Here is a 26,507-nt window from a genome sequence, read left to right as displayed (position 1 = left end):
AGGTGCAGGTCCCAGGATGGGGCTGGAAATGAGGATTTCAGGGTACAGGAAGGGGCTCAGGGCTGGGGCAGGGGGTTGGGATGCAGGAGGGGTGGGGGGTGAGGACTCCAGGAGAGAGTTAGGGTGTGGGAGGGGGTTCTGACCTAGGGCAGGGGGTTGGGGTGTGGAAGGGGGCTCGGGGTGCAGACTCTGGCTGAGTGGTGCTTACTTCAGGTGGTTCTCGGAAGCTGCCAGCATGTCTGGCTCCTAGGCACAAGGGTGGCCAGGGGCCTCTGCGCACTGCCTGCACCTGCAGGTGCTGCCTCTCTCCCACCCCCGTAAATCTCCTTGGCTGCGGTTCCCGACCAGTAGCAGTTGTGGAGCTGGCGCTTGGGGTGAGGGCAGCATGCAGAGCCCCTGTGGCTGCCCTTGCACCTAGGAGCCAGACATGCCAGCTGCTTTTGGAGCTCTGTGGATCCAGGGCAGGGCCTTAGCCCCACTGACTGGACTTTTAGCAACCCAGGCATCAGTGCTGACTGGAGCCACCAGGGTCCCTTTTCAACTGGGCGTTCTGGTCGAAAACCATGGCAACTCTAAAACAGAAGCATGTTTCTACCACATTGCAGTTAGGCCTGTTTCACTTTTCATCATTGTATGAGTTTCTGAATAATTAGCAGGACCTTTTCAAGCCCAGCCCAGCACGTATGGTTTCTCAGTATTCATTACAAACAGTGGCAATTTAAGCCATAGAATTCTACCTTGCTTGCTCTAGTCCCCCATACTGACGACTAATTAATTCCCCTGTGCCTGTCCCCAACACAATTCTGATAAATTTAGGTGGAAGAATGCCACGCTATGATACACCATATCTGCTACAAAAATATACTGCAACTCTATCTGAAATGGCTATCCTTTCAGTAATGGAGTCACCCAAAGTCATGTGAACATTAATGACTATATACAAGCTCATTTATTTTCTGAGTCCCATGGTGTACTGGTGTACTAACCCTCATTAGCCATTTCCACCCCCACTCCACACACACACACACACACACACACACACACACACACACACACACACACACACACACACACACACACACACACACACACACACACACACACACACACACACACACACACACACACACACACGCCTTCCTCATTCTCCAATACCAGTCTTTCTAGCAGTCATTTCTTCTGGTTACAGACACATTCTACATAGCTCTTTTTAACACATGGCTGGCATCTGACATCTTTACATCAGCACTTCACTTCTGGTAACATTCCTGAAAACTTGACATTTTGGTTGGAAATTCCATAGTTTTCTTATGCCCTTTTGCACATCTGTTCAACCCTTCAGATTCTCCTTGCAGCAATTTCCATAGAAACTGATATTTCAACAGTCTTCTGGGATGTGAGGTCAAATTACACCAGTAGACAATGCTATATTTCTTCAGTATGTAGACTAGAGACTGGCATGTCATGAAATGTGTTATTTAATACACCATCAGAGTCACACTGTTCAGACAGCCATAAACTGTGAAACTTTCTCCCTTTTCTTGGTTTCTTCTATTAAATTGGAATCTCTCCTTGATTATTGGTAGCTTCACAGCAAAATGTTACTCAAGTACATGCACCATCTTTGTATACATTTTTGTTCCTGGGCTGTCTGGCTGCACCTGATGGCATAATAGTGTTATGTTTTTACTTCTCATCAAACTCAGGAGAGAGCGTACTGTGGATACACCAAATCTGTTTCCCAAGTATGCCATTTGCAGTAACAAAGCATTCAATATATTCAGTGGAAAACCTCTACATTCTCAGCACAATAGACCATAGATTTTATAATAAGGTGACCAGATAGCAAATGTGAAAAATCGGGACAGGGGGTGGGGGGTAATAGGAGCCTATATAAGAAAAAGACCCAAAAACCGGGACTGTCCCTATAAAATCGGGACATCTGGTCACCCTATTTTATAATATGATTTTTTTTTAATTCACTCTCTTTGGTGGGTAGTTCAAAATCACTCAGTTACCTTTCTGTATTAACTTCCCCATCCCGCCCTTCCTGTAGTTCTTTCTCAGATGCCTCAGTCATAGTGATTCTTTGCTGCTGTTCAGGTGGGAATTTAAGATTATCACCTAAAATAACATACTAGCTGCAGATCAGCAATACAGCTGTGAGTTGTTTTTCTCCACAGACATATGGACATAAGATGGCTGCTCCCAGTACAATATTTGTTGACATTATTTTTCATTGTACTCAAGCCACACAATATCAATGCAGGATATAAAAACTCTGGTGTATGTGTAATTGCAACAGAGGAGCAGAAAGAGTTTTATGAAAGTGTGTGGGTATAGTAAGAACTGCAGGCAGTGCAGATTCATATCTATGTATAGTTGAAATTAACAGGCAAAGAAGTGAATTGTTAAATGGTGTGAACTCCTGCAGTCAGCTATACAGGACAGTGGGGAAGATGTCTGATGATCAGACACCCTGACGATGATCCACTGCCTCCAATTTTTCTCCAGAAACACCCTTTTCCCTGAGCTGCTTGTGAATGTTATTTTCCAGTCACACCTCCATCCTAAGGAGTGTCATTTTTGGAGCCATCTTTATTAATTATCCACATCATATTATTTTTAATTTGTCCCTAGGAAGAAGGTTTGTCCATGAGTGGCTAGCACTCCCTGCCCTGAGATTTCTGACAGGCATCATCCTCTTAGAAACAAGGTTGTCAAGGCAAGGTTGCAGACAGAACAGTATGTACTCAGAGAGGAAGTGAAATGAACATGCAAAAATGCACTAGTTGCAACAACACTTTGTGTTGTTTAGATGTGCTTGTAATTATTAGAACTGGGAGCACTGGCTGTTGGGAGTCTGAAAGGACAGGAAACAGGAAGGAGGGGGGAGGAGTTGAGGAGGCTGAGTGAGAATTACAGAGGATGCCACTGTAAAAATAAAGTCCTGTTGAAGTTGTTAGTACCTTGTTTGATTGATACAACACACTTACAATAATATAGCAGAATCTTGTGAAAGACATAGCCTTGTTGGATGAAAAAATGTGCTCTGTGCACAGGTCTCTTTCCTTTACTCCTTCTCTAGCTATTTAGTGTTGATGTACCAGGGACTAAACCAGAATATAGGTAGTTTTCCACAGCAGTTAAAGGGTTAAAAAAGATACAAAATTAAGCCTGTTTTGATGTAATTTACATAATGATTTGAGGTGCTCAGGCACTGCTCATCACAAAAATACCTGGCTCCCTGATATAAAATAAAAACAAGCAATACATTAAAAAAGGCCCATACCAACATAGAATAGCCCCTAGTGCTCTAGCTGCCAAGTACAGATCCAGGCCTCGAGGAGGCTCTAAATTGTGCCATCTGCAATGGCCCCCAAAAGGAAATCAGCCACATATCACTGTGCAAGGACACACTGATCACACCCCCTATGCCAGTGGCTGCAGTAGGGCAAAGCACACTTAACCGGGACAAAGATCTGGCCCTACATGGTAGCCTCCACCTTCAGCCTCAAAATATAGCAAGATGCAATTATTCAATCTGAAGGTGATGAATGAATGGATCATTGTGATTAGACAGATCCTCAACTCAGATGAAGAGGCACAGCATCCTAGTGAGCTGGAAGTGGAAGAAAGCATTTATCTCTAGAGAGACAAGGTGGGTGAGGTAATGTCTTTTATTGTTGTTACATACATGGCTAGGATTAGCAATGAGTCCAATAGGACTCTGAGATTTCATTCCATTTTGGCAAATGGAGGGCACAAGCTTTTGACAGAGGAAGAAATTAGTAGCACAATGTGGGAGCAGCTCACTCTGCCCTCCAACGTGAGAGAAAACGATCAAAACAATATTGATTGCATTGTTTCTGTATTTTAATCAGAGTTAAAATGTGAATGGGGGGAGTATAAAGACTTTAAAGGGAAGAGTATGTGTGTTGTGTTGAGGGAGAAGGAGAAAACAAAATTCTTAAAGAGCTGTCATCTTTGGGTGAGAGCCCAGAGCCTCACTGTCTGAGTGCTCCCTATAGTCAGTTGGAATTCCACCTGTGTGTATGTGTTTGTGGTGGGTGGGCTTGCAGGGTCATGCATCTCACTTCCACCATATTAATATTATACACTGGGTACAGTACAATCCCTATGTTCTTGCTTGTGTGAGAGAAAGAAAAAGTGTGGGACAGAAAGAGACAAACAGAAATTCCATATTTGGTTCTTAATGAGGTTCTTCAAATATGCTTATATAATCAATCAGTGTCCCCTTGCAGCCAACTACAGGGGCACTGGAACAATTTTTATAGTGGGGGTGGCTGAGTGCCATTGAACCAAACTGTAACCCCCTCCCCTGCACTCAAGTTCCAGCACCTATGGCCAACTATAGCTAATACACAGTATTTATATGTATTTGCAGGTTGGCAACTGAGGTATTAGGCACCTTTCAGAATCTTGTCCGGAGAGGCTGTGTGACTGGCTTACGGTCTCACTGGAAGTCTGTGGCAGAGCTGTTTCCAGCTCCAGCAGCCTAGAACCTCCTGTGTACTCACTGATGTCCCGCCTCCTGTAGGTGACAGTCAAGTAGGCAGCATTCAGTTAAACTAGTAGTAAGCACAGGAGGCCTGTCAGGTTCTAATGGAGCCTGCAGTTGCCCTCATCCTCATTACTGCGCTGGGGCCTGCAGGCCGACTAGAAAAGCACTTGTGCTGGTACTCGGCCTAATGTCCTGTTGCCTCTTACAGGAGTTAACTCCCCACTGAGCAAACAGAGCTGTTGACTCCTCTCAGAGCTACTGTCTCAGGCAGCCACTGCTGCATCAGTGACACCTCGCTCACAGCTAGCTGAGCTCCCTTTGCAATGACACAGGGCTAGAGGCAGGCTGTTCACAGAGGGCAGCTCGGACTCTGGTACATAAGGCGCACACCTGCGTCGGTGGGGGTAGTCAGGGCCTGTTCCAGGTGTTTTGCCACCCCAAGGAGCCAAAAAAAAAAAAAAAAAAAAAAAAAGCCGCAATCGCGATCGGTGGCAATTCAGCAGAGGTTCTTCGCTCCAAGCGGGAGCGAGGGACCCTCCGCTGAATTGCCGCCGAATACCTGGACGTGCTGCCCCTCTCCACAGTGGCCGCCCCAAGCACCTGCTTGCTAAGCTGATGCCTGGAGCTGGCCCTGGGGGTAGTCTGGTCCCCCTGTGCCAACCAAGCCCCTTATCCCCCTTGCTGCATGTCCCTGCGCGCCCTCCCCACAGCGCCCCCGCCGGCACCAGCAGCCCCTGCTCGGCGTGCGAGCCAAGCAGAACTACCGCTCCCAGCATGCCCTGGCCGCATGGCTCGGAACCGCACACCGAGACTACAAGTCCCAGCGTGCCCCGGGGCGAGAAGGCGTGTCCCCTGCTGGCGCCGCACTCGACACTCTCTCTCGGAAGCCTGCGGGGCACGCACCCTGAGGTCCTCTCTCATCGGCCAATAGGAGATTGACGCACGTGCCGCCTCGTGGCTCCATCGGGCCCATGCGCGCGCGGGCTGTTCAGTGATATGATTGGTTCTCTCTGCGCGGAGGGGCGGGGCTGAGAGGGAGAGGATTCGGCGGGGGGGGGGGGGGCCGCTGGCGCGAAGGCGATAAAGCAGCGGCGTCCGGCCCGGGCGCGGAGGTTTCGTTGGTGCCCCTCCCCCCGCCCCGCCATGCCGAACCGCAAGGGCGCGCGCAACGCCTATTACTTCTTCGTGCGCGAGAAGCTGCCCGAGCTGCGGCGGCGCGGCCTGCCCGTGGCCCGCGTGCCCGACGCCATCCCGCTCTGCTCGCGGGACTGGGAGGTGAGCGGGGCCTGGCCAAGCCCGCGGGAGGGGCGCCCAGGGCTGGACCCCGCCACGCACTGTCATCTCGGGATGTGCAGCCCCTCCCTCCCGCCAACAAACCCCTTCCAACCCTGGGTGTGCACCTCCTCTCCCCCCTCCCGCCAACAAACCCCCTCCAACCCTGGGTGTGCACCTCCTTCCGCCCCCCCCCGCCAACGCACCCCTTCCAACCCTGGGTGTGCACCCCCCCCCGCCAACACACTCCCTCCAACCCTGGGCGTGCACCTCCTCTCCCCCCTCCCGCCAACAAACCCCCTCCAACCCTGGGCGTGCACCTCCTTCCGCCCCCGCCAACACCCCTTCCAACCCTGGGCGTGCACCTCCTTCCGCCCCCCCCCGCCAACACACCCCTTCCAACCCTGGGCGTGCACCTCCTTCCCCCCCCGCCAACACCCCTTCCAACCCTGGGTGTGCACCTCCTTCCGCCCCCCCCCGCCAACACCCCTTCCAACCCTGGGCGTGCACCTCCTTCCCCCCCGCCAACGCACCCCTTCCAACCCTGGGCGTGCACCTCCTTCCCCTCCCGCCAACACACCCCTTCCAACCCTGGGTGTGCACCTCCTTCCGCCCCCCCCCGCCAACACCCCTTCCAACCCTGGGCGTGCACCTCCTTCCCCCCCCGCCAACACACCCCTTCCAACCCTGGGCGTGCACCTCCTTCCCCCCCCGCCAACACACCCCTTCCAACCCTGGGCGTGCACCTCCTTCCGCCCCCGCCAACACCCCTTCCAACCCTGGGCGTGCACCTCCTTCCGCCCCCCCCCGCCAACACACCCCTTCCAACCCTGGGCGTGCACCTCCTTCCCCCCCCGCCAACACCCCTTCCAACCCTGGGTGTGCACCTCCTTCCGCCCCCCCCCGCCAACACCCCTTCCAACCCTGGGCGTGCACCTCCTTCCCCCCCCCGCCAACACACCCCTTCCAACCCTGGGCGTGCACCTCCTTCCCCCCCCGCCAACACCCCTTCCAACCCTGGGCGTGCACCTCCTTCCGCCCCCCCCCGCCAACACCCCTTCCAACCCTGGGCGTGCACCTCCTTCCGCCCCCCCCGCCAACACCCCTTCCAACCCTGGGCGTGCACCTCCTTCCCCTCCCGCCAACACACCCCTTCCAACCCTGGGTGTGCACCTCCTTCCGCCCCCCCCCGCCAACACCCCTTCCAACCCTGGGCGTGCACCTCCTTCCCCCCCCGCCAACACACCCCTTCCAACCCTGGGCGTGCACCTCCTTCCCCCCCCCGCCAACACCCCTTCCAACCCTGGGCGTGCACCTCCTTCCCCCCCCGCCAACACCCCTTCCAACCCTGGGCGTGCACCTCCTTCCGCCCCCCCCCGCCAACACACCCCTTCCAAACCTGGGCGTGCACCTCCTTCCCCCCCCGCCAACACCCCTTCCAACCCTGGGTGTGCACCTCCTTCCGCCCCCCCCCGCCAACACCCCTTCCAACCCTGGGCGTGCACCTCCTTCCCCCCCCCGCCAACACACCCCTTCCAACCCTGGGCGTGCACCTCCTTCCCCCCCCGCCAACACCCCTTCCAACCCTGGGCGTGCACCTCCTTCCGCCCCCCCCCGCCAACACCCCTTCCAACCCTGGGCGTGCACCTCCTTCCGCCCCCCCCCGCCAACACCCCTTCCAACCCTGGGCGTGCACCTCCTTCCGCCCCCCCCCGCCAACGCACCCCTTCCAACCCTGGGCGTGCACCTCCTTCCGCCCCCCCCCGCCAACACCCCTTCCAACCCTGGGCGTGCACCTCCTTCCCCCCCCGCCAACGCACCCCTTCCAACCCTGGGCGTGCACCTCCTTCCCCCCCCGCCAACGCACCCCTTCCAACCCTGGGCGTGCACCTCCTTCCCCCCCCCGCCAACACCCCTTCCAACCCTGGGTGTGCACCTCCTTCCCCCCCCGCCAACGCACCCCTTCCAACCCTGGGCGTGCACCTCCTTCCCCCCCCGCCAACACATCCCTCCAACCCTGGGCGTGCACCTCCTTCCCCCCCCGCCAACACATCCCTCCAACCCTAGGCGTGCACCTCCTTCCCCCCCCGCGAACACCCCTTCCAACCCTGGGCGTGCACCTCCTTCCCCCCCCCCCCGCCAACACACCCCTTCCAACCCTGGGCGTGCACCTCCTTCCCCCCCCGCCAACGCACCCCTTCCAACCCTGGGCGTGCACCTCCTTCCCCCCCCCGCCAACACACCCCTTCCAACCCTGGGCGTGCACCTCCTCTCCCCCCTCCCGCCAACAAACCCCCTCCAACCCTGGGCATGCACCCCCTTCCCCCCCCGCCAATGCACCCCTTCCAACCCTGGGTGTGCACCCCCCCCACCAACACACTCCCTCCAAAACTGGGCATGCACCCCCTTCCCCCCCACCAACACACTTCCTCCAACCCTGGGCATGCACCCCCTTCCCCCCCACCAACGCACCCCTTCCAACCCTGGGTGTGCCCCTCCTTCCCCCCCCCCCGCCAACACACCCCTTCCAACCCTGGGTGTGCACCTCCTTCCCCCCCCCCCCGCCAACGCACCCCTTCCAACCCTGGGTGTGCACCCCCCCCCCGCCAACGCACCCCTTCCAACCCTGGGTGTGCACCCCCCCCGCCAACACACTCCCTCCAACCCTGGGCGTGCACCTCCTTCCCCCCCCCGCCAACACACCCCTTCCAACCCTGGGCGTGCACCTCCTTCCCCCCCCGCCAACGCACCCCTTCCAACCCTGGGCGTGCACCTCCTTCCCCCCCCCCGCCAACACACCCCTTCCAACCCTGGGCGTGCACCTCCTTCCCCCCCCGCCAACGCACCCCTTCCAACCCTGGGTGTGCACCCCCCCGCGCCAACGCACCCCTTCCAACCCTGGGTGTGCACCCCCCCCCTGCCAACACACTCCCTCCAACCCTGGGCATGCACCTCCTCTCCCCCCTCCCACCAACAAACCCCCTCCAACCCTGGGCATGCACCCCCTTCCCCCCCCGCCAATGCACCCCTTCCAACCCTGGGCGTGCACCCCCCCCCCCACCAACACACTCCCTCCAAAACTGGGCATGCACCCCCTTCCCCCCCCGCCAATGCACCCCTTCCAATCCTGGGTGTGCACCTCCTTCCCCCCCCCCGCCAATGCACCCCTTCCAATCCTGGGTGTGCACCTCCTTCCCCCCCCCCCGCCAACACACCTCTTCCAACCCTGGGCGTGCACCTCCTTCCCCCCCCGCCAACACACCCCTTCCAAACCTGGGTGTGCACCCCTCCAGGCCAACACACTCCCTCCAACCCTGGGCGTGCACCTCCTTCCCTCCCCCACCAACGCACCCCTTCCAACCCTGGGTGTGCACCCCCCCCGCCAACACACCCCCTCCAACCCTGGGCGTGCACCTCCTCCCCCCCGCACCAACACACCCCCTCCAACCCTGGGCGTGCACCTCCTCCCCCCCCGCGCCAACGCACCCCTTCCAACCCTGGGTGTGCACCCCCCCGCGCCAACGCACCCCTTCCAACCCTGGGTGTGCACCCCCCCGCGCCAACGCACCCCTTCGAACCCTGGGTGTGCACCCCCCCCGCGCCAACGCACCCCTTCCAACCCTGGGTGTGCACCCCCCCCCGCGCCAACGCACCCCTTCCAACCCTGGGTGTGCACCCCCCCCGCGCCAACGCACCCCTTCCAACCCTGGGTGTGCACCCCCCCCGCGCCAACGCACCCCTTCCAACCCTGGGTGTGCACCCCCCCCGCGCCAACGCACCCCTTCCAACCCTGGGTGTGCACCCCCCCGCGCCAACGCACCCCTTCCAACCCTGGGTGTGCACCCCCCCGCGCCAACGCACCCCTTCCAACCCTGGGTGTGCACCCCCCCGCGCCAACGCACCCCTTCCAACCCTGGGTGTGCACCCCCTTCCCTCCCCCACCAACGCACCCCTTCCAACCCTGGGTGTGCACCCCCCCGCCAACACACCCCCTCCAACCCTGGGCGTGCACCTCCTCCCCGCCGCACCAACACACCCCCTCCAACCCTGGGAGTGCACCTCCTCCCCCCCCGCGCCAACGCACCCCTTCCGACCCTGGGTGTTCACCCCCCCCGCGCCAACGCACCCCTTCCGACCCTGGGTGTTCACCCCCCCCCGCGCCAACGCACCCCTTCCGACCCTGGGTGTTCACCCCCCCCACGCCAACGCACCCCTTCCGACCCTGGGTGTGCACCCCCCCCGCGCCAACGCACCCCTTCCGACCCTGGGTGTGCACCCCCCCGCGCCAACGCACCCCTTCCAACCCTGGGTGTGCACCCCCTTCCCTCCCCCACCAACGCACCCCTTCCAACCCTGGGTGTGCACCCCCCCGCCAACACACCCCCTCCAACCCTGGGCGTGCACCTCCTCCCCGCCGCACCAACACACCCCCTCCGACCCTGGGCGTGCACCTCCTCCCCCCTCGCACCAACGCACCCCTTCCGACCCTGGGCGTGCACCCCCCCGCGCCAACGCACCCCTTCCGACCCTGGGCGTGCACCCCCCCGCGCCAACGCACCCCGTCCGACCCTGGGCGTGCACCCCCCCGCGCCAACGCACCCCTTCCGACCCTGGGCGTGCACCCCCCCCGCGCCAACGCACCCCTTCCGACCCTGGGCGTGCACCCCCCCGCGCCAACGCACCCCTTCCGACCCTGGGCGTGCACCCCCCCGCGCCAACGCACCCCTTCCGACCCTGGGCGTGCACCCCCCCGCGCCAACGCACCCCTTCCGACCCTGGGCGTGCACCCCCCCCGCGCCAACGCACCCCTTCCGACCCTGGGCGTGCACCCCCTTCCCTCCCCCACCAACGCACCCCTTCCAACCCTGGGTGTGCACCCCCCTGCCAACACACCCCCTCCAACCCTGGGCGTGCACCTCCTCCCCGCCGCACCAACACACCCCCTCCAACCCTGGGCGTGCACCTCCTCCCCCCCCGCGCCAACGCACCCCTTCCGACCCTGGGTGTGCACCCCCCCCGCGCCAACGCACCCCTTCCGACCCTGGGTGTGCACCCCCCCCCCGCGCCAACGCACCCCTTCCGACCCTGGGTGTGCACCCCCCCCGCGCCAACGCACCCCTTCCGACCCTGGGTGTGCACCCCCCCCCGCGCCAACGCACCCCTTCCGACCCTGGGTGTGCACCCCCCCGCGCCAACGCACCCCTTCCAACCCTGGGTGTGCACCTCCTTCCCCCCCCGCCAACACATCCCTCCAACCCTGGGCGTGCACCTCCTTCCCCCCCCGCCAACACATCCCTCCAACCCTAGGCGTGCACCTCCTTCCCCCCCCGCCAACACCCCTTCCAACCCTGGGCGTGCACCTCCTTCCCCCCCCCCCGCCAACACACCCCTTCCAACCCTGGGCGTGCACCTCCTTCCCCCCCCGCCAACGCACCCCTTCCAACCCTGGGCGTGCACCTCCTTCCCCCCCCCGCCAACACACCCCTTCCAACCCTGGGCGTGCACCTCCTCTCCCCCCTCCCGCCAACAAACCCCCTCCAACCCTGGGCATGCACCCCCTTCCCCCCCCCGCCAATGCACCCCTTCCAACCCTGGGTGTGCACCCCCCCCACCAACACACTCCCTCCAAAACTGGGCATGCACCCCCTTCCCCCCCACCAACACACTTCCTCCAACCCTGGGCATGCACCCCCTTCCCCCCCACCAACGCACCCCTTCCAACCCTGGGTGTGCCCCTCCTTCCCCCCCCCCGCCAACACACCCCTTCCAACCCTGGGTGTGCACCTCCTTCCCCCCCCCCCGCCAACGCACCCCTTCCAACCCTGGGTGTGCACCCCCCCCCCGCCAACGCACCCCTTCCAACCCTGGGTGTGCACCCCCCCCGCCAACACACTCCCTCCAACCCTGGGCGTGCACCTCCTTCCCCCCCCCGCCAACACACCCCTTCCAACCCTGGGCGTGCACCTCCTTCCCCCCCCGCCAACGCACCCCTTCCAACCCTGGGCGTGCACCTCCTTCCCCCCCCCCCCGCCAACACACCCCTTCCAACCCTGGGCGTGCACCTCCTTCCCCCCCCGCCAACGCACCCCTTCCAACCCTGGGTGTGCACCCCCCCCGCGCCAACGCACCCCTTCCAACCCTGGGTGTGCACCCCCCCCCTGCCAACACACTCCCTCCAACCCTGGGCATGCACCTCCTCTCCCCCCTCCCACCAACAAACCCCCTCCAACCCTGGGCATGCACCCCCTTCCCCCCCCGCCAATGCACCCCTTCCAACCCTGGGCGTGCACCCCCCCCCACCAACACACTCCCTCCAAAACTGGGCATGCACCCCCTTCCCCCCCCGCCAATGCACCCCTTCCAATCCTGGGTGTGCACCTCCTTCCCCCCCCCCCGCCAATGCACCCCTTCCAATCCTGGGTGTGCACCTCCTTCCCCCCCCCCGCCAACACACCTCTTCCAACCCTGGGCGTGCACCTCCTTCCCCCCCCGCCAACACACCCCTTCCAAACCTGGGTGTGCACCCCTCCAGGCCAACACACTCCCTCCAACCCTGGGCGTGCACCTCCTTCCCTCCCCCACCAACGCACCCCTTCCAACCCTGGGTGTGCACCCCCCCCGCCAACACACCCCCTCCAACCCTGGGCGTGCACCTCCTCCCCGCCGCACCAACACACCCCCTCCAACCCTGGGCGTGCACCTCCTCCCCCCCGCGCCAACGCACCCCTTCCAACCCTGGGTGTGCACCCCCCCGCGCCAACGCACCCCTTCCAACCCTGGGTGTGCACCCCCCCGCGCCAACGCACCCCTTCCAACCCTGGGTGTGCACCCCCCCGCGCCAACGCACCCCTTCCAACCCTGGGTGTGCACCCCCCCCGCCAACACACCCCCTCCAACCCTGGGCGTGCACCTCCTCCCCCCCGCACCAACACACCCCCTCCAACCCTGGGCGTGCACCTCCTCCCCCCCGCGCCAACGCACCCCTTCCAACCCTGGGTGTGCACCCCCCCGCGCCAACGCACCCCTTCCAACCCTGGGTGTGCACCCCCCCGCGCCAACGCACCCCTTCCAACCCTGGGTGTGCACCCCCCCCCGCGCCAACGCACCCCTTCCAACCCTGGGTGTGCACCCCCCCGCGCCAACGCACCCCTTCCAACCCTGGGTGTGCACCCCCCCCCGCGCCAACGCACCCCTTCCAACCCTGGGTGTGCACCCCCCCCGCGCCAACGCACCCCTTCCAACCCTGGGTGTGCACCCCCCCGCGCCAACGCACCCCTTCCAACCCTGGGTGTGCACCCCCCCGCGCCAACGCACCCCTTCCAACCCTGGGTGTGCACCCCCCCGCGCCAACGCACCCCTTCCAACCCTGGGTGTGCACCCCCTTCCCTCCCCCACCAACGCACCCCTTCCAACCCTGGGTGTGCACCCCCCCGCCAACACACCCCCTCCAACCCTGGGCGTGCACCTCCTCCCCGCCGCACCAACACACCCCCTCCGACCCTGGGCGTGCACCTCCTCCCCCCTCGCACCAACGCACCCCTTCCGACCCTGGGCGTGCACCCCCCCCGCGCCAACGCACCCCTTCCGACCCTGGGCGTGCACCCCCCCGCGCCAACGCACCCCTTCCGACCCTGGGCGTGCACCCCCCCGCGCCAACGCACCCCTTCCGACCCTGGGCGTGCACCCCCCCGCGCCAACGCACCCCTTCCGACCCTGGGCGTGCACCCCCCCGCGCCAACGCACCCCTTCCGACCCTGGGGGTGCACCCCCCCGCGCCAACGCACCCCTTCCGACCCTGGGCGTGCACCCCCCCCGCGCCAACGCACCCCTTCCGACCCTGGGCGTGCACCCCCTTCCCTCCCCCACCAACGCACCCCTTCCAACCCTGGGTGTGCACCCCCCCGCCAACACACCCCCTCCAACCCTGGGCGTGCACCTCCTCCCCGCCGCACCAACACACCCCCTCCAACCCTGGGCGTGCACCTCCTCCCCCCCGCGCCAACGCACCCCTTCCGACCCTGGGTGTGCACCCCCCCCCGCGCCAACGCACCCCTTCCGACCCTGGGTGTGCACCCCCCCCCGCGCCAACGCACCCCTTCCGACCCTGGGTGTGCACCCCCCCCCGCGCCAACGCACCCCTTCCGACCCTGGGTGTGCACCCCCCCCCGCGCCAACGCACCCCTTCCGACCCTGGGTGTGCACCCCCCCGCGCCAACGCACCCCTTCCGACCCTGGGTGTGCACCCCCCCGCGCCAACGCACCCCTTCCAACCCTGGGTGTGCACCCCCTTCCCTCCCCCACCAACGCACCCCTTCCAACCCTGGGTGTGCACCCCCCCGCCAACACACCCCCTCCAACCCTGGGCGTGCACCTCCTCCCCGCCGCACCAACACACCCCCTCCAACCCTGGGCGTGCACCTCCTCCCCCCCCGCGCCAACGCACCCCTTCCGACCCTGGGTGTGCACCCCCCCGCGCCAACGCACCCCTTCCGACCCTGGGTGTGCACCCCCCCCCGCGCCAACGCACCCCTTCCGACCCTGGGTGTTCACCCCCCCCGCGCCAACGCACCCCTTCCGACCCTGGGTGTGCACCCCCCCGCGCCAACGCACCCCTTCCAATCCTGGGTGTGCACCCCCTTCCCTCCCCCACCAACGCACCCCTTCCAACCCTGGGTGTGCACCCCCCCGCCAACACACCCCCTCCAACCCTGGGCGTGCACCTCCTCCCCGCCGCACCAACGCACCCCTTCCGACCCTGGGCGTGCACCCCCCCGCGCCAACGCACCCCTTCCGACCCTGGGCGTGCACCCCCCCGCGCCAACGCACCCCTTCCGACCCTGGGCGTGCACCCCCCCGCGCCAACGCACCCCTTCCGACCCTGGGCGTGCACCCCCCCGCGCCAACGCACCCCTTCCGACCCTGGGCGTGCACCCCCCCGCGCCAACGCACCCCTTCCGACCCTGGGCGTGCACCCCCCCGCGCCAACGCACCCCTTCCGACCCTGGGCGTGCACCCCCCCGCGCCAACGCACCCCTTCCGACCCTGGGCGTGCACCCCCCCGCGCCAACGCACCCCTTCCGACCCTGGGCGTGCACCCCCCCGCGCCAACGCACCCCTTCCGACCCTGGGCGTGCACCCCCCCGCGCCAACGCACCCCTTCCGACCCTGGGCGTGCACCCCCCCGCGCCAACGCACCTTTCGACCCTGGGCGTGCACCCCCCCCGCGCCAACGCACCCCTTCCGACCCTGGGCGTGCACCCCCCCCGCGCCAACGCACCCCTTCCGACCCTGGGCGTGCACCCCCCCCGCGCCAACGCACCCCTTCCGACCCTGGGCGTGCACCCCCCCCCGCGCCAACGCACCCCTTCCGACCCTGGGCGTGCACCCCCCCCCGCGCCAACGCACCCCTTCCGACCCTGGGTTTCCCCCCCCCCGCGCCAACGCACCCCTTCCGACCCTGGGCGTGCACCCCCCCGCGCCAACGCACCCCTTCCGACCCTGGGCGTGCACCCCCCCCGCGCCAACGCACCCCTTCCGACCCTGGGCGTGCACCCCCCCGCGCCAACGCACCCCTTCCGACCCTGGGCGTGCACCCCCCCGCCAACGCACACCTTCCAACCCTGGGCGTGCACCTCCTTCCCCCCCCGCCAACGCACCCCTTCCAACCCTGGGCGTGCACCTCCTCCCCGCCGCACCAACACACCCCCTCCAACCCTGGGCGTGCACCTCCTCCCCCCCCGCGCCAACGCACCCCTTCCGACCCTGGGTGTGCACCCCCCCCGCGCCAACGCACCCCTTCCGACCCTGAGTGTTCACCCCCCCCGCGCCAACGCACCCCTTCCGACCCTGGGTGTGCACCCCCCCCGCGCCAACGCACCCCTTCCGACCCTGGGTGTGCACCCCCCCCGCGCCAACGCACCCCTTCCGACCCTGGGTGTGCACCCCCCCCGCGCCAACGCACCCCTTCCGACCCTGAGTGTTCACCCCCCCCGCGCCAACGCACCCCTTCCGACCCTGGGTGTGCACCCCCCCCGCGCCAACGCACCCCTTCCGACCCTGGGTGTGCACCCCCCCCGCGCCAACGCACCCCTTCCGACCCTGGGTGTGCACCCCCCCCGCGCCAACGCACCCCTTCCGACCCTGGGTGTGCACCCCCTTCCCTCCCCCACCAACGCACCCCTTCCAACACTGGGTGTGCACCCCCCCGCCAACACACCCCCTCCAACCCTGGGCGTGCACCTCCTCCCCGCCGCACCAACACACCCCCTCCGACCCTGGGCGTGCACCTCCTCCCCCCTCGCACCAACGCACCCCTTCCGACCCTGGGCGTGCACCCCCCCGCGCCAACGCACCCCTTCCGACCCTGGGCGTGCACCCCCCCGCGCCAACGCACCCCTTCCGACCCTGGGCGTGCACCCCCCCGCGCCAACGCACCCCTTCCGACCCTGGGCGTGCACCCCCCCGCGCCAACGCACCCCTTCCGACCCTGGGCGTGCACCCCCCCGCGCCAACGCACCCCTTCCGACCCTGGGCGTGCACCCCCCCGCCAACACACCCCCTCCAACCCTGGGCGTGCACCTCCTCCCCGCCGCACCAACACACCCCCTCCAACCCTGGGCGTGCACCTCCTCCCCCCCCGCGCCAACGCACCCCTTCCGACCCTGGGCGTGCACCCCCCCCGCGCCAACGCACTCCTTCCGACCCTGGGCGTGCACCCCCCCCGCGCCAACGCACCCCTTCCGACCCTGGGCGTGCACCCCCCCCGCGCCAACGCACCCCTTCCGACCCTGGGCGTGCACCCCCCCGCGCCAACGCACCCCTTCCGACCCTGGGCGTGCACCCCCCCCCGCGCCAACGCACCCCTTCCGACCCTGGGTGTGCACCCCCCCGCGCCAACGCACCCCTTCCAACCCTGGGTGTGCACCCCCTTCCCTCCCCCACCAACGCACCCCTTCCAACCCTGGGTGTGCACCCCCCCGCCAACACACCCCCTCCAACCCTGGGCGTGCACCTCCTCCCCGCCGCACCAACACACCCCCTCCAACCCTGGGCGTGCACCTCCTCCCCCCCCGCGCCAACGCACCCCTTCCGACCCTGGGCGTGCACCCCCCCCGCGCCAACGCACCCCTTCCGACCCTGGGTGTGCACCCCCCCCGCGCCAACGCACCCCTTCCGACCCTGGGTGTGCACCCCCCCCGCGCCAACGCACCCCTTCCGACCCTGGGTGTGCACCCCCCCCGCGCCAACGCACCCCTTCCAACCCTGGGTGTGCACCCCCTTCCCTCCCCCACCAACGCACCCCTTCCAACCCTGGGTGTGCACCCCCCCGCCAACACACCCCCTCCAACCCTGGGCGTGCACCTCCTCCCCGCCGCACCAACACACCCCCTCCGACCCTGGGCGTGCACCTCCTCCCCGCCGCACCAACACACCCCCTCCGACCCTGGGCGTGCACCTCCTCCCCCCTACGCACCCCTTCCGACCCTGGGTGTGCACCCCCCCGCGCCAACGCACCCCTTCCGACCCTGGGTGTGCACCCCCCCACGCCAACGCACCCCTTCCGACCCTGGGTGTGCACCCCCCCCGCGCCAACGCACCCCTTCCGACCCTGGGTGTGCACCCCCCCCGCGCCAACGCACCCCTTCCGACCCTGGGTGTGCACCCCCCCGCGCCAACGCACCCCTTCCGACCCTGGGTGTGCACCCCCTTCCCTCCCCCACCAACGCACCCCTTCCAACCCTGGGTGTGCACCCCCCCGCCAACACACCCCCTCCAACCCTGGGCGTGCACCTCCTCCCCGCCGCACCAACACACCCCCTCCGACCCTGGGCGTGCACCTCCTCCCCGCCGCACCAACACACCCCCTCCGACCCTGGGCGTGCACCTCCTCCCCCCTACGCACCCCTTCCGACCCTGGGCGTGCACCCCCCCGCGCCAACGCACCCCTTCCGACCCTGGGCGTGCACCCCCCCGCGCCAACGCACCCCTTCCGACCCTGGGCGTGCACCCCCCCGCGCCAACGCACCCCTTCCGACCCTGGGCGTGCACCCCCCCGCGCCAACGCACCCCTTCCGACCCTGGGCGTGCACCCCCCCGCGCCAACGCACCCCTTCCGACCCTGGGCGTGCACCCCCCCGCGCCAACGCACCCCTTCCGACCCTGGGCGTGCACCCCCCCCGCGCCAACGCACCCCTTCCGACCCTGGGCGTGCACCCCCTTCCCTCCCCCACCAACGCACCCCCTCCAACCCTGGGTGTGCACCCCCCCGCCAACACACCCCCTCCAACCCTGGGCGTGCACCTCCTCCCCGCCGCACCAACACACCCCCTCCAACCCTGGGCGTGCACCTCCTCCCCCCCCGCGCCAACGCACCCCTTCCGACCCTGGGTGTGCACCCCCCCCGCGCCAACGCACCCCTTCCGACCCTGGGTGTGCACCCCCCCCGCGCCAACGCACCCCTTCCGACCCTGGGTGTTCACCCCCCCCGCGCCAACGCACCCCTTCCGACCCTGGGTGTGCACCCCCCCCGCGCCAACGCACCCCTTCCGACCCTGGGTGTGCACCCCCTTCCCTCCCCCACCAACGCACCCCTTCCAACCCTGGGTGTGCACCCCCCCGCCAACACACCCCCTCCAACCCTGGGCGTGCACCTCCTCCCCGCCGCACCAACACACCCCCTCCGACCCTGGGCGTGCACCTCCTCCCCGCCGCACCAACACAGCCCCTCCGACCCTGGGCGTGCACCTCCTCCCCCCTACGCACCCCTTCCGACCCTGGGTGTGCACCCCCCCGCGCCAACGCACCCCTTCCGACCCTGGGTGTGCACCCCCCCCCGCGCCAACGCACCCCTTCCGACCCTGGGTGTGCACCCCCCCCGCGCCAACGCACCCCTTCCGACCCTGGGTGTTCACCCCCCCCGCGCCAACGCACCCCTTCCGACCCTGGGTGTGCACCCCCCCGCGCCAACGCACCCCTTCCGACCCTGGGTGTGCACCCCCCCGCGCCAACGCACCCCTTCCGACCCTGGGTGTGCACCCCCTTCCCTCCCCCACCAACGCACCCCTTCCAACCCTGGGTGTGCACCCCCCCGCCAACACACCCCCTCCAACCCTGGGCGTGCACCTCCTCCCCGCCGCACCAACACACCCCCTCCGACCCTGGGCGTGCACCTCCTCCCCGCCGCACCAACACACCCCTTCCGACCCTGGGCGTGCACCCCCCCGCGCCAACGCACCCCTTCCGAGCCTGGGCGTGCACCCCCCCGCGCCAACGCACCCCTTCCGAGCCTGGGCGTGCACCCCCCCGCGCCAACGCACCCCTTCCGAGCCTGGGCGTGCACCCCCCCGCGCCAACGCACCCCTTCCGACCCTGGGCGTGCACCCCCCCGCGCCAACGCCCCCCTTCCGACCCTGGGCGTGCACCCGCCCGCGCCAACGCACCCCTTCCGACCCTGGGCGTGCACCCGCCCGCGCCAACGCACCCCTTCCGACCCTGGGCGTGCACCCCCCCGCGCCAACGCACCCCTTCCGACCCTGGGCGTGCACCCCCCCCCGCGCCAACGCACCCCTTCCGACCCTGGGCGTGCACCCCCTTCCCTCCCCCACCAACGCACCCCCTCCAACCCTGGGTGTGCACCCCCCCGCCAACACACCCCCTCCAACCCTGGGCGTGCACCTCCTCCCCGCCGCACCAACACACCCCCTCCAACCCTGGGCGTGCACCTCCTCCCCCCCCGCGCCAACGCACCCCTTCCGACCCTGGGCGTGCACCCCCCCCGCGCCAACGCACCCCTTCCGACCCTGGGCGTGCACCCCCCCGCGCCAACTCACCCCTTCCGACCCTGGGCGTGCACCCCCCCGCGCCAACGCACCCCTTCCGACCCTGGGCGTGCACCCCCCCGCGCCAACGCACCCCTTCCGACCCTGGGCGTGCACCCCCCCGCGCCAACGCACCCCTTCCGACCCTGGGCGTGCACCCCCCCGCGCCAACGCACCCCTTCCGACCCTGGGCGTGCACCCCCCCGCGCCAACGCACCCCTTCCGACCCTGGGCGTGCACCCCCCCCGCGCCAACGCACCCCTTCCGACCTTGGGCGTGCACCCCCTTCCCTCCCCCACCAACGCACCCCTTCCAACCCTGGGTGTGCACCCCCCCGCCAACACACCCCCTCCAACCCTGGGCGTGCACCTCCTCCCCGCCGCACCAACACACCCCCTCCAACCCTGGGCGTGCACCTCCTCCCCCCCCGCGCCAACGCACCCCTTCCGACCCTGGGTGTGCACCCCCCCCGCGCCAACGCACCCCTTCCGACCCTGGGTGTGCACCCCCCCCGCGCCAACGCACCCCTTCCGACCCTGGGTGTGCACCCCCCCCCGCGCCAACGCACCCCTTCCGACCCTGGGTGTGCACCCCCCCCGCGCCAACGCACCCCTTCCGACCCTGGGTGTGCACCCCCCCCGCGCCAACGCACCCCTTCCGACCCTGGGTGTGCACCCCCCCCGCGCCAACGCACCCTTCCGACCCTGGGTGTGCACCCCCCCGCGCCAACGCACCCCTTCCGACCCTGGGTGTGCACCCCCTTCCCTCCCCCACCAACGCACCCCTTCCAACCCTGGGTGTGCACCCCCCCGCCAACACACCCCCTCCGACCCTGGGCGTGCACCTCCTCCCCCCTCGCACCAACACACCCCCTCCGACCCTGGGCGTGCACCTCCTCCCCCCTCGCACCAACGCACCGCTTCCGACCCTGGGCGTGCACCCCCCCGCGCCAACGCACCCCTTCCGACCCTGGGCGTGCACCCCCCCGCGCCAACGCACCCCTTCCGACCCTGGGCGTGCACCCCCCCGCGCCAACGCACCCCTTCCGACCCTGGGCGTGCACCCCCCCGCGCCAACGCACCCCTTCCGACCCTGGGCGTGCACCCCCCCCGCGCCAACGCACCCCTTCCGACCCTGGGCGTGCACCCCCCCCCGCGCCAACGCACCCCTTCCGACCCTGGGTGTGCACCCCCTTCCCTCCCCCACCAACGCACCCCTTCCAACCCTGGGTGTGCACCCCCCCGCCAACACACCCCCTCCAACCCTGGGCGTGCACCTCCTCCCCGCCGCACCAACACACCCCCTCCAACCCTCGGCGTGCACCTCCTCCCCCCCCGCGCCAACGCACCCCTTCCGACCCTGGGTGTGCACCCCCCCGCGCCAACGCACCCCTTCCAAGCCTGGGTGTGCACCCCCCCGCCAACACACCCCCTCCAACCCTGGGCGTGCACCTCCTCCCCGCCGCACCAACACACCCCCTCCAACCCTGGGCGTGCACCTCCTCCCCCCTCGCACCAACGCACCCCTTCCGACCCTGGGCGTGCACCCCCCCGCGCCAACGCACCCCTTCCGACCCTGGACGTGCACCCCCCCCGCGCCAACGCACCCCTTCCGACCCTGGGTGTGCACCCCCTTCCCTCCCCCACCAACGCACCCCTTCCAACCCTGGGTGTGCACCCCCCCGCCAACACACCCCCTCCAACCCTGGGCGTGCACCTCTTCCCCGCCGCACCAACACACCCCCTCCGACCCTGGGCGTGCACCTCCTCCCCCCCCCGCGCCAACGCACCCCCTCCGACCCTGGGCGTGCACCCCCCCCGCGCCAACGCACCCCTTCCGACCCTGGGCGTGCACCCCCCCCGCGCCAACGCACCCCTTCCGACCCTGGGCGTGCACCCCCCCCGCGCCAACGCACCCCTTCCGACCCTGGGCGTGCACCCCCCCCGCGCCAACGCACCCCTTCCGACCCTGGGCGTGCACCCCCCCGCGCCAACGCACCCCTTCCGACCCTGGGCGTGCACCCCCCCGCGCCAACGCACCCCTTCCGACCCTGGGCGTGCACCCCCCCCGCGCCAACGCACCCCTTCCGACCCTGGGCGTGCACCCCCCCCGCGCCAACGCACCCCTTCCGACCCTGGGTGTGCACCCCCCCCGCGCCAACGCACCCCTTCCGACCCTGGGTGTGCACCCCCTTCCCTCCCCCACCAACGCACCCCTTCCAACCCTGGGTGTGCACCCCCCCGCCAACACACCCCCTCCAACCCTGGGCGTGCACCTCTTCCCCGCCGCACCAACACACCCCCTCCGACCCTGGGCGTGCACCTCCTCCCCCCCCGCGCCAACGCACCCCTTCCGACCCTGGGCGTGCACCCCCCCCGCGCCAACGCACCCCTTCCGACCCTGGGCGAGCACCCCCCCGCGCCAACGCACCCCTTCCGACCCTGGGCGTGCACCCCCCCGCGCCAACGCACCCCTTCCGACCCTGGGCGTGCACCCCCCCGCGCCAACGCACCCCTTCCGACCCTGGGCGTGCACCCCCCCGCGCCAACGCACCCCTTCCGACCCTGGGCGTGCACCCCCCCCGCGCCAACGCACCCCTTCCGACCCTGGGCGTGCACCCCCCCGCCAACACACCCCCTCCAACCCTGGGCGTGCACCTCCTCCCCGCCGCACCAACACACCCCCTCCAACCCTGGGCGTGCACCTCCTCCCCCCCCGCGCCAACGCACCCCTTCCGACCCTGGGCGTGCACCCCCCCGCGCCAACGCACCCCTTCCGACCCTGGGCGTGCACCCCCCCGCGCCAACGCACCCCTTCCGACCCTGGGCGTGCACCCCCCCGCGCCAACGCACCCCTTCCGACCCTGGGCGTGCACCCCCCCGCGCCAACGCACCCCTTCCGACCCTGGGCGTGCACCCCCCCGCGCCAACGCACCCCTTCCGACCCTGGGCGTGCACCCCCCCCCGCGCCAACGCACCCCTTCCGACCTTGGGTGTGCACCCCCTTCCCTCCCCCACCAACGCACCCCTTCCAACCCTGGGTGTGCACTCCCCCGCCAACACACCCCCTCCAACCCTGGGCGTGCACCTCCTCCCCGCCGCACCAACACACCCCCTCCAACCCTGGGCGTGCACCTCCTCCCCCCCCGCGCCAACGCACCCCTTCCGACCCTGGGTGTGCACCCCCCCCGCGCCAACGCACCCCTTCCGACCCTGGGTGTGCACCCCCCCCGCGCCAACGCACCCCTTCCGACCCTGGGTGTGCACCCCCCCCGCGCCAACGCACCCCTTCCGACCCTGGGTGTGCACCCCCCCCCGCGCCAACGCACCCCTTCCGACCCTGGGTGTGCACCCCCCCCGCGCCAACGCACCCCTTCCGACCCTGGGTGTGCACCCCCCCGCGCCAACGCACCCCTTCCGACCCTGGGTGTGCACCCCCTTCCCTCCCCCACCAACGCACCCCTTCCAACCCTGGGTGTGCACCCCCCCGCCAACACACCCCCTCCGACCCTGGGCGTGCACCTCCTCCCCCCTCGCACCAACACACCCCCTCCGACCCTGGGCGTGCACCTCCTCCCCCCTCGCACCAACGCACCCCTTCCGACCCTGGGCGTGCACCCCCCCGCGCCAACGCACCCCTTCCGACCCTGGGCGTGCACCCCCCCGCGCCAACGCACCCCTTCCGACCCTGGGCGTGCACCCCCCCGCGCCAACGCACCCCTTCCGACCCTGGGCGTGCACCCCCCCGCGCCAACGCACCCCTTCCGACCCTGGGCGTGCACCCCCCCCGCGCCAACGCACCCCTTCCGACCCTGGGTGTGCACCCCCTTCCCTCCCCCACCAACGCACCCCTTCCGACCCTGGGTGTGCACCCCCCCGCCAACACACCCCCTCCAACCCTGGGCGAGCACCTCCTCCCCGCCGCACCAACACACCCCCTCCAACCCTGGGCGTGCACCTCCTCCCCCCCCGCGCCAACGCACCCCTTCCGACCCTGGGTGTGCACCCCCCCGCGCCAACGCACCCCTTCCAACCCTGGGTGTGCACCCCCCCGCCAACACACCCCCTCCAACCCTGGGCGTGCACCTCCTCCCCGCCGCACCAACACACCCCCTCCAACCCTGGGCGTGCACCTCCTCCCCCCCCGCGCCAATGCACCCCTTCCGACCCTGGGTGTGCACCCCCCCCGCGCCAACGCACCCCTTCCGACCCTGGGTGTGCACCCCCCCCGCGCCAACGCACCCCTTCCGACCCTGGGTGTGCACCCCCCCCGCGCCAACGCACCCCTTCCGACCCTGGGTGTGCACCCCCCCCGCGCCAACGCACCCCTTCCGACCCTGGGTGTGCACCCCCCCCCGCGCCAACGCACCCCTTCCGACCCTGGGTGTGCACCCCCCCGCGCCAACGCACCCCTTCCGACCCTGGGTGTGCACCCCCTTCCCTCCCCCACCAACGCACCCCTTCCAACCCTGGGTGTGCACCCCCCCGCCAACACACCCCCTCCAACCCTGGGCGTGCACCTCCTCCCCGCCGCACCAACACACCCCCTCTGACCCTGGGCGTGCACCTCCTCCCCCCTCGCACCAACGCACCCCTTCCGACCCTGGGCGTGCACCCCCCCGCGCCAACGCACCCCTTCCGACCCTGGGCGTGCACCCCCCCCGCGCCAACGCACCCCTTCCGACCCTGGGCGTGCACCCCCCGCGCCAACGCACCCCTTCCGACCCTGGGCGTGCACCCCCCCGCGCCAACGCACCCCTTCCGACCCTGGGCGTGCACCCCCCCGCGCCAACGCACCCCTTCCGACCCTGGGCGTGCACCCCCCCGCGCCAACGCACCCCTTCCGACCCTGGGTGTGCACCCCCTTCCCTCCCCCACCAACGCACCCCTTCCAACCCTGGGTGTGCACCCCCCCGCCAACACACCCCCTCCAACCCTGGGCGTGCACCTCTTCCCCGCCGCACCAACACACCCCCTCCGACCCTGGGCGTGCACCTCCTCCCCCCCCGCGCCAACGCACCCCTTCCGACCCTGGGCGTGCACCCCCCCGCGCCAACGCACCCCTTCCGACCCTGGGCGTGCACCCCCCCGCGCCAACGCACCCCTTCCGACCCTGGGCGTGCACCCCCCCGCGCCAACGCACCCCTTCCGACCCTGGGCGTGCACCCCCCCCGCGCCAACGCACCCCTTCCGACCCTGGGTGTGCACCCCCTTCCCTCCCCCACCAACGCACCCCTTCCAACCCTGGGTGTGCACCCCCCCGCCAACACACCCCCTCCAACCCTGGGCGTGCACCTCCTCCCCGCCGCACCAACACACCCCCTCCAACCCTGGGCGTGCACCTCCTCCCCCCCGCGCCAACGCACCCCTTCCGACCCTGGGTGTTCACCCCCCCCGCGCCAACGCACCCCTTCCGACCCTGGGTGTGCACCCCCCCCGCGCCAACGCACCCCTTCCGACCCTGGGTGTGCACCCCCCCCGCGCCAACGCACCCCTTCCGACCCTGGGTGTTCACCCCCCCCGCGCCAACGCACCCCTTCCGACCCTGGGTGTGCACCCCCCCCGCGCCAACGCACCCCTTCCGACCCTGGGTGTGCACCCCCCCGCGCCAACGCACCCCTTCCAACCCTGGGTGTGCACCCCCCCGCCAACACACCCCCTCCAACCCTGGGCGTGCACCTCCTCCCCGCCGCACCAACACACCCCCTCCGACCCTGGGCGTGCACCTCCTCCCCCCCCCGCGCCAACGCACCCCTTCCGACCCTGGGCGTGCACCCCCCGCGCCAACGCACCCCTTCCGACCCTGGGCGTGCACCCCCCCGCGCCAACGCACCCCTTCCGACCCTGGGCGTGCACCCCCCCGCGCCAACGCACCCCTTCCGACCCTGGGCGTGCACCCCCCCGCGCCAACGCACCCCTTCCGACCCTGGGCGTGCACCCCCCCCCGCGCCAACGCACCCCTTCCGACCCTGGGCGTGCACCCCCCCCCCGCGCCAACGCACCCCTTCCGACCCTGGGCGTGCACCCCCCCCCCGCGCCAACGCACCCCTTCCGACCCTGGGCGTGCACCCCCCCCCGCGCCAACGCACCCCTTCCGACCCTGGGCGTGCACCCCCCCCCGCGCCAACCCACCCCTTCCGACCCTGGGCGTGCACCCCCCCCCGCGCCAACGCACCCCTTCCGACCCTGGGCGTGCACCCCCCCCCGCGCCAACGCACCCCTTCCGACCCTGGGCGTGCACCCCCCCCGCGCCAACGCAGCCCTTCCGACCCTGGGCGTGCACCCCCCCCCCGCGCCAACGCAGCCCTTCCGACCCTGGGCGTGCACCCCCCCCCCGCGCCAACGCAGCCCTTCCGACCCTGGGCGTGCACCCCCCCCCGCGCCAACGCAGCCCTTCCGACCCTGGGCGTGCACCCCCCCCCCGCGCCAACGCACCCCTTCCGACCCTGGGCGTGCACCCCCCCCCCGCGCCAACGCACCCCTTCCGACCCTGGGCGTGCACCCCCCCCCCGCGCCAACGCACCCCTTCCGACCCTGGGCGTGCACCCCCCCCCGCGCCAACGCACCCCTTCCGACCCTGGGCGTGCACCCCCCCCCGCGCCAACGCACCCCTTCCGACCCTGGGCGTGCACCCCCCCCCCGCGCCAACGCACCCCTTCCGACCCTGGGCGTGCACCCCCCCCGCGCCAACGCACCCCTTCCGACCCTGGGCGTGCACCCCCCCCCGCGCCAACGCACCCCCTCCGACCCTGGGCGTGCACCCCCCCCGCGCCAACGCACCCCCTCCGACCCTGAGCGTGCACCCCCCCGCGCCAACGCACCCCCTCCGACCCTGGGCGTGCACCCCTTTCCCTCTCCTGCCTACGCACCCCCTCCGACCCTGGCGTGCAACCC

The 26,507-nt window shown here is 68.5% G+C and overlaps 2 protein-coding genes across 3 annotated transcripts in view; one reads left to right on the top strand and one right to left on the bottom strand.

The window, feature by feature from the left end:
• Nucleotides 1-26,507, bottom strand: part of GPA33 (glycoprotein A33) — a 208,447-nt gene that overhangs the window by 124,379 nt on the left and 57,561 nt on the right. The gene's annotated exons all lie outside the window — the stretch shown is intronic.
• The window catches only part of MAEL (maelstrom spermatogenic transposon silencer), a 41,373-nt gene continuing 20,255 nt past the window's right edge, over nucleotides 5,390-26,507 (top strand). The window contains exon 1 of one of the 2 annotated variants that reach the window (XM_050959993.1): nucleotides 5,390-5,800. In XM_050959993.1, coding sequence (XP_050815950.1) covers nucleotides 5,669-5,800 — 132 coding nt within the window. In that variant the 5' untranslated portion in view covers nucleotides 5,390-5,668. The remainder of the gene's footprint in view (nucleotides 5,801-26,507) is intronic. The other variant, XM_050959984.1, reaches the window with a different exon arrangement.

The sequence above is a fragment of the Gopherus flavomarginatus genome, chromosome 1 (assembly GCF_025201925.1).
Source record: "Gopherus flavomarginatus isolate rGopFla2 chromosome 1, rGopFla2.mat.asm, whole genome shotgun sequence".
NCBI classification, from domain to species: Eukaryota; Metazoa; Chordata; order Testudines; family Testudinidae; genus Gopherus; species Gopherus flavomarginatus.
The sequence above is the reverse complement of the archived record's forward strand: the minus strand, read 5'-3'. Positions and strand labels throughout refer to the sequence as shown.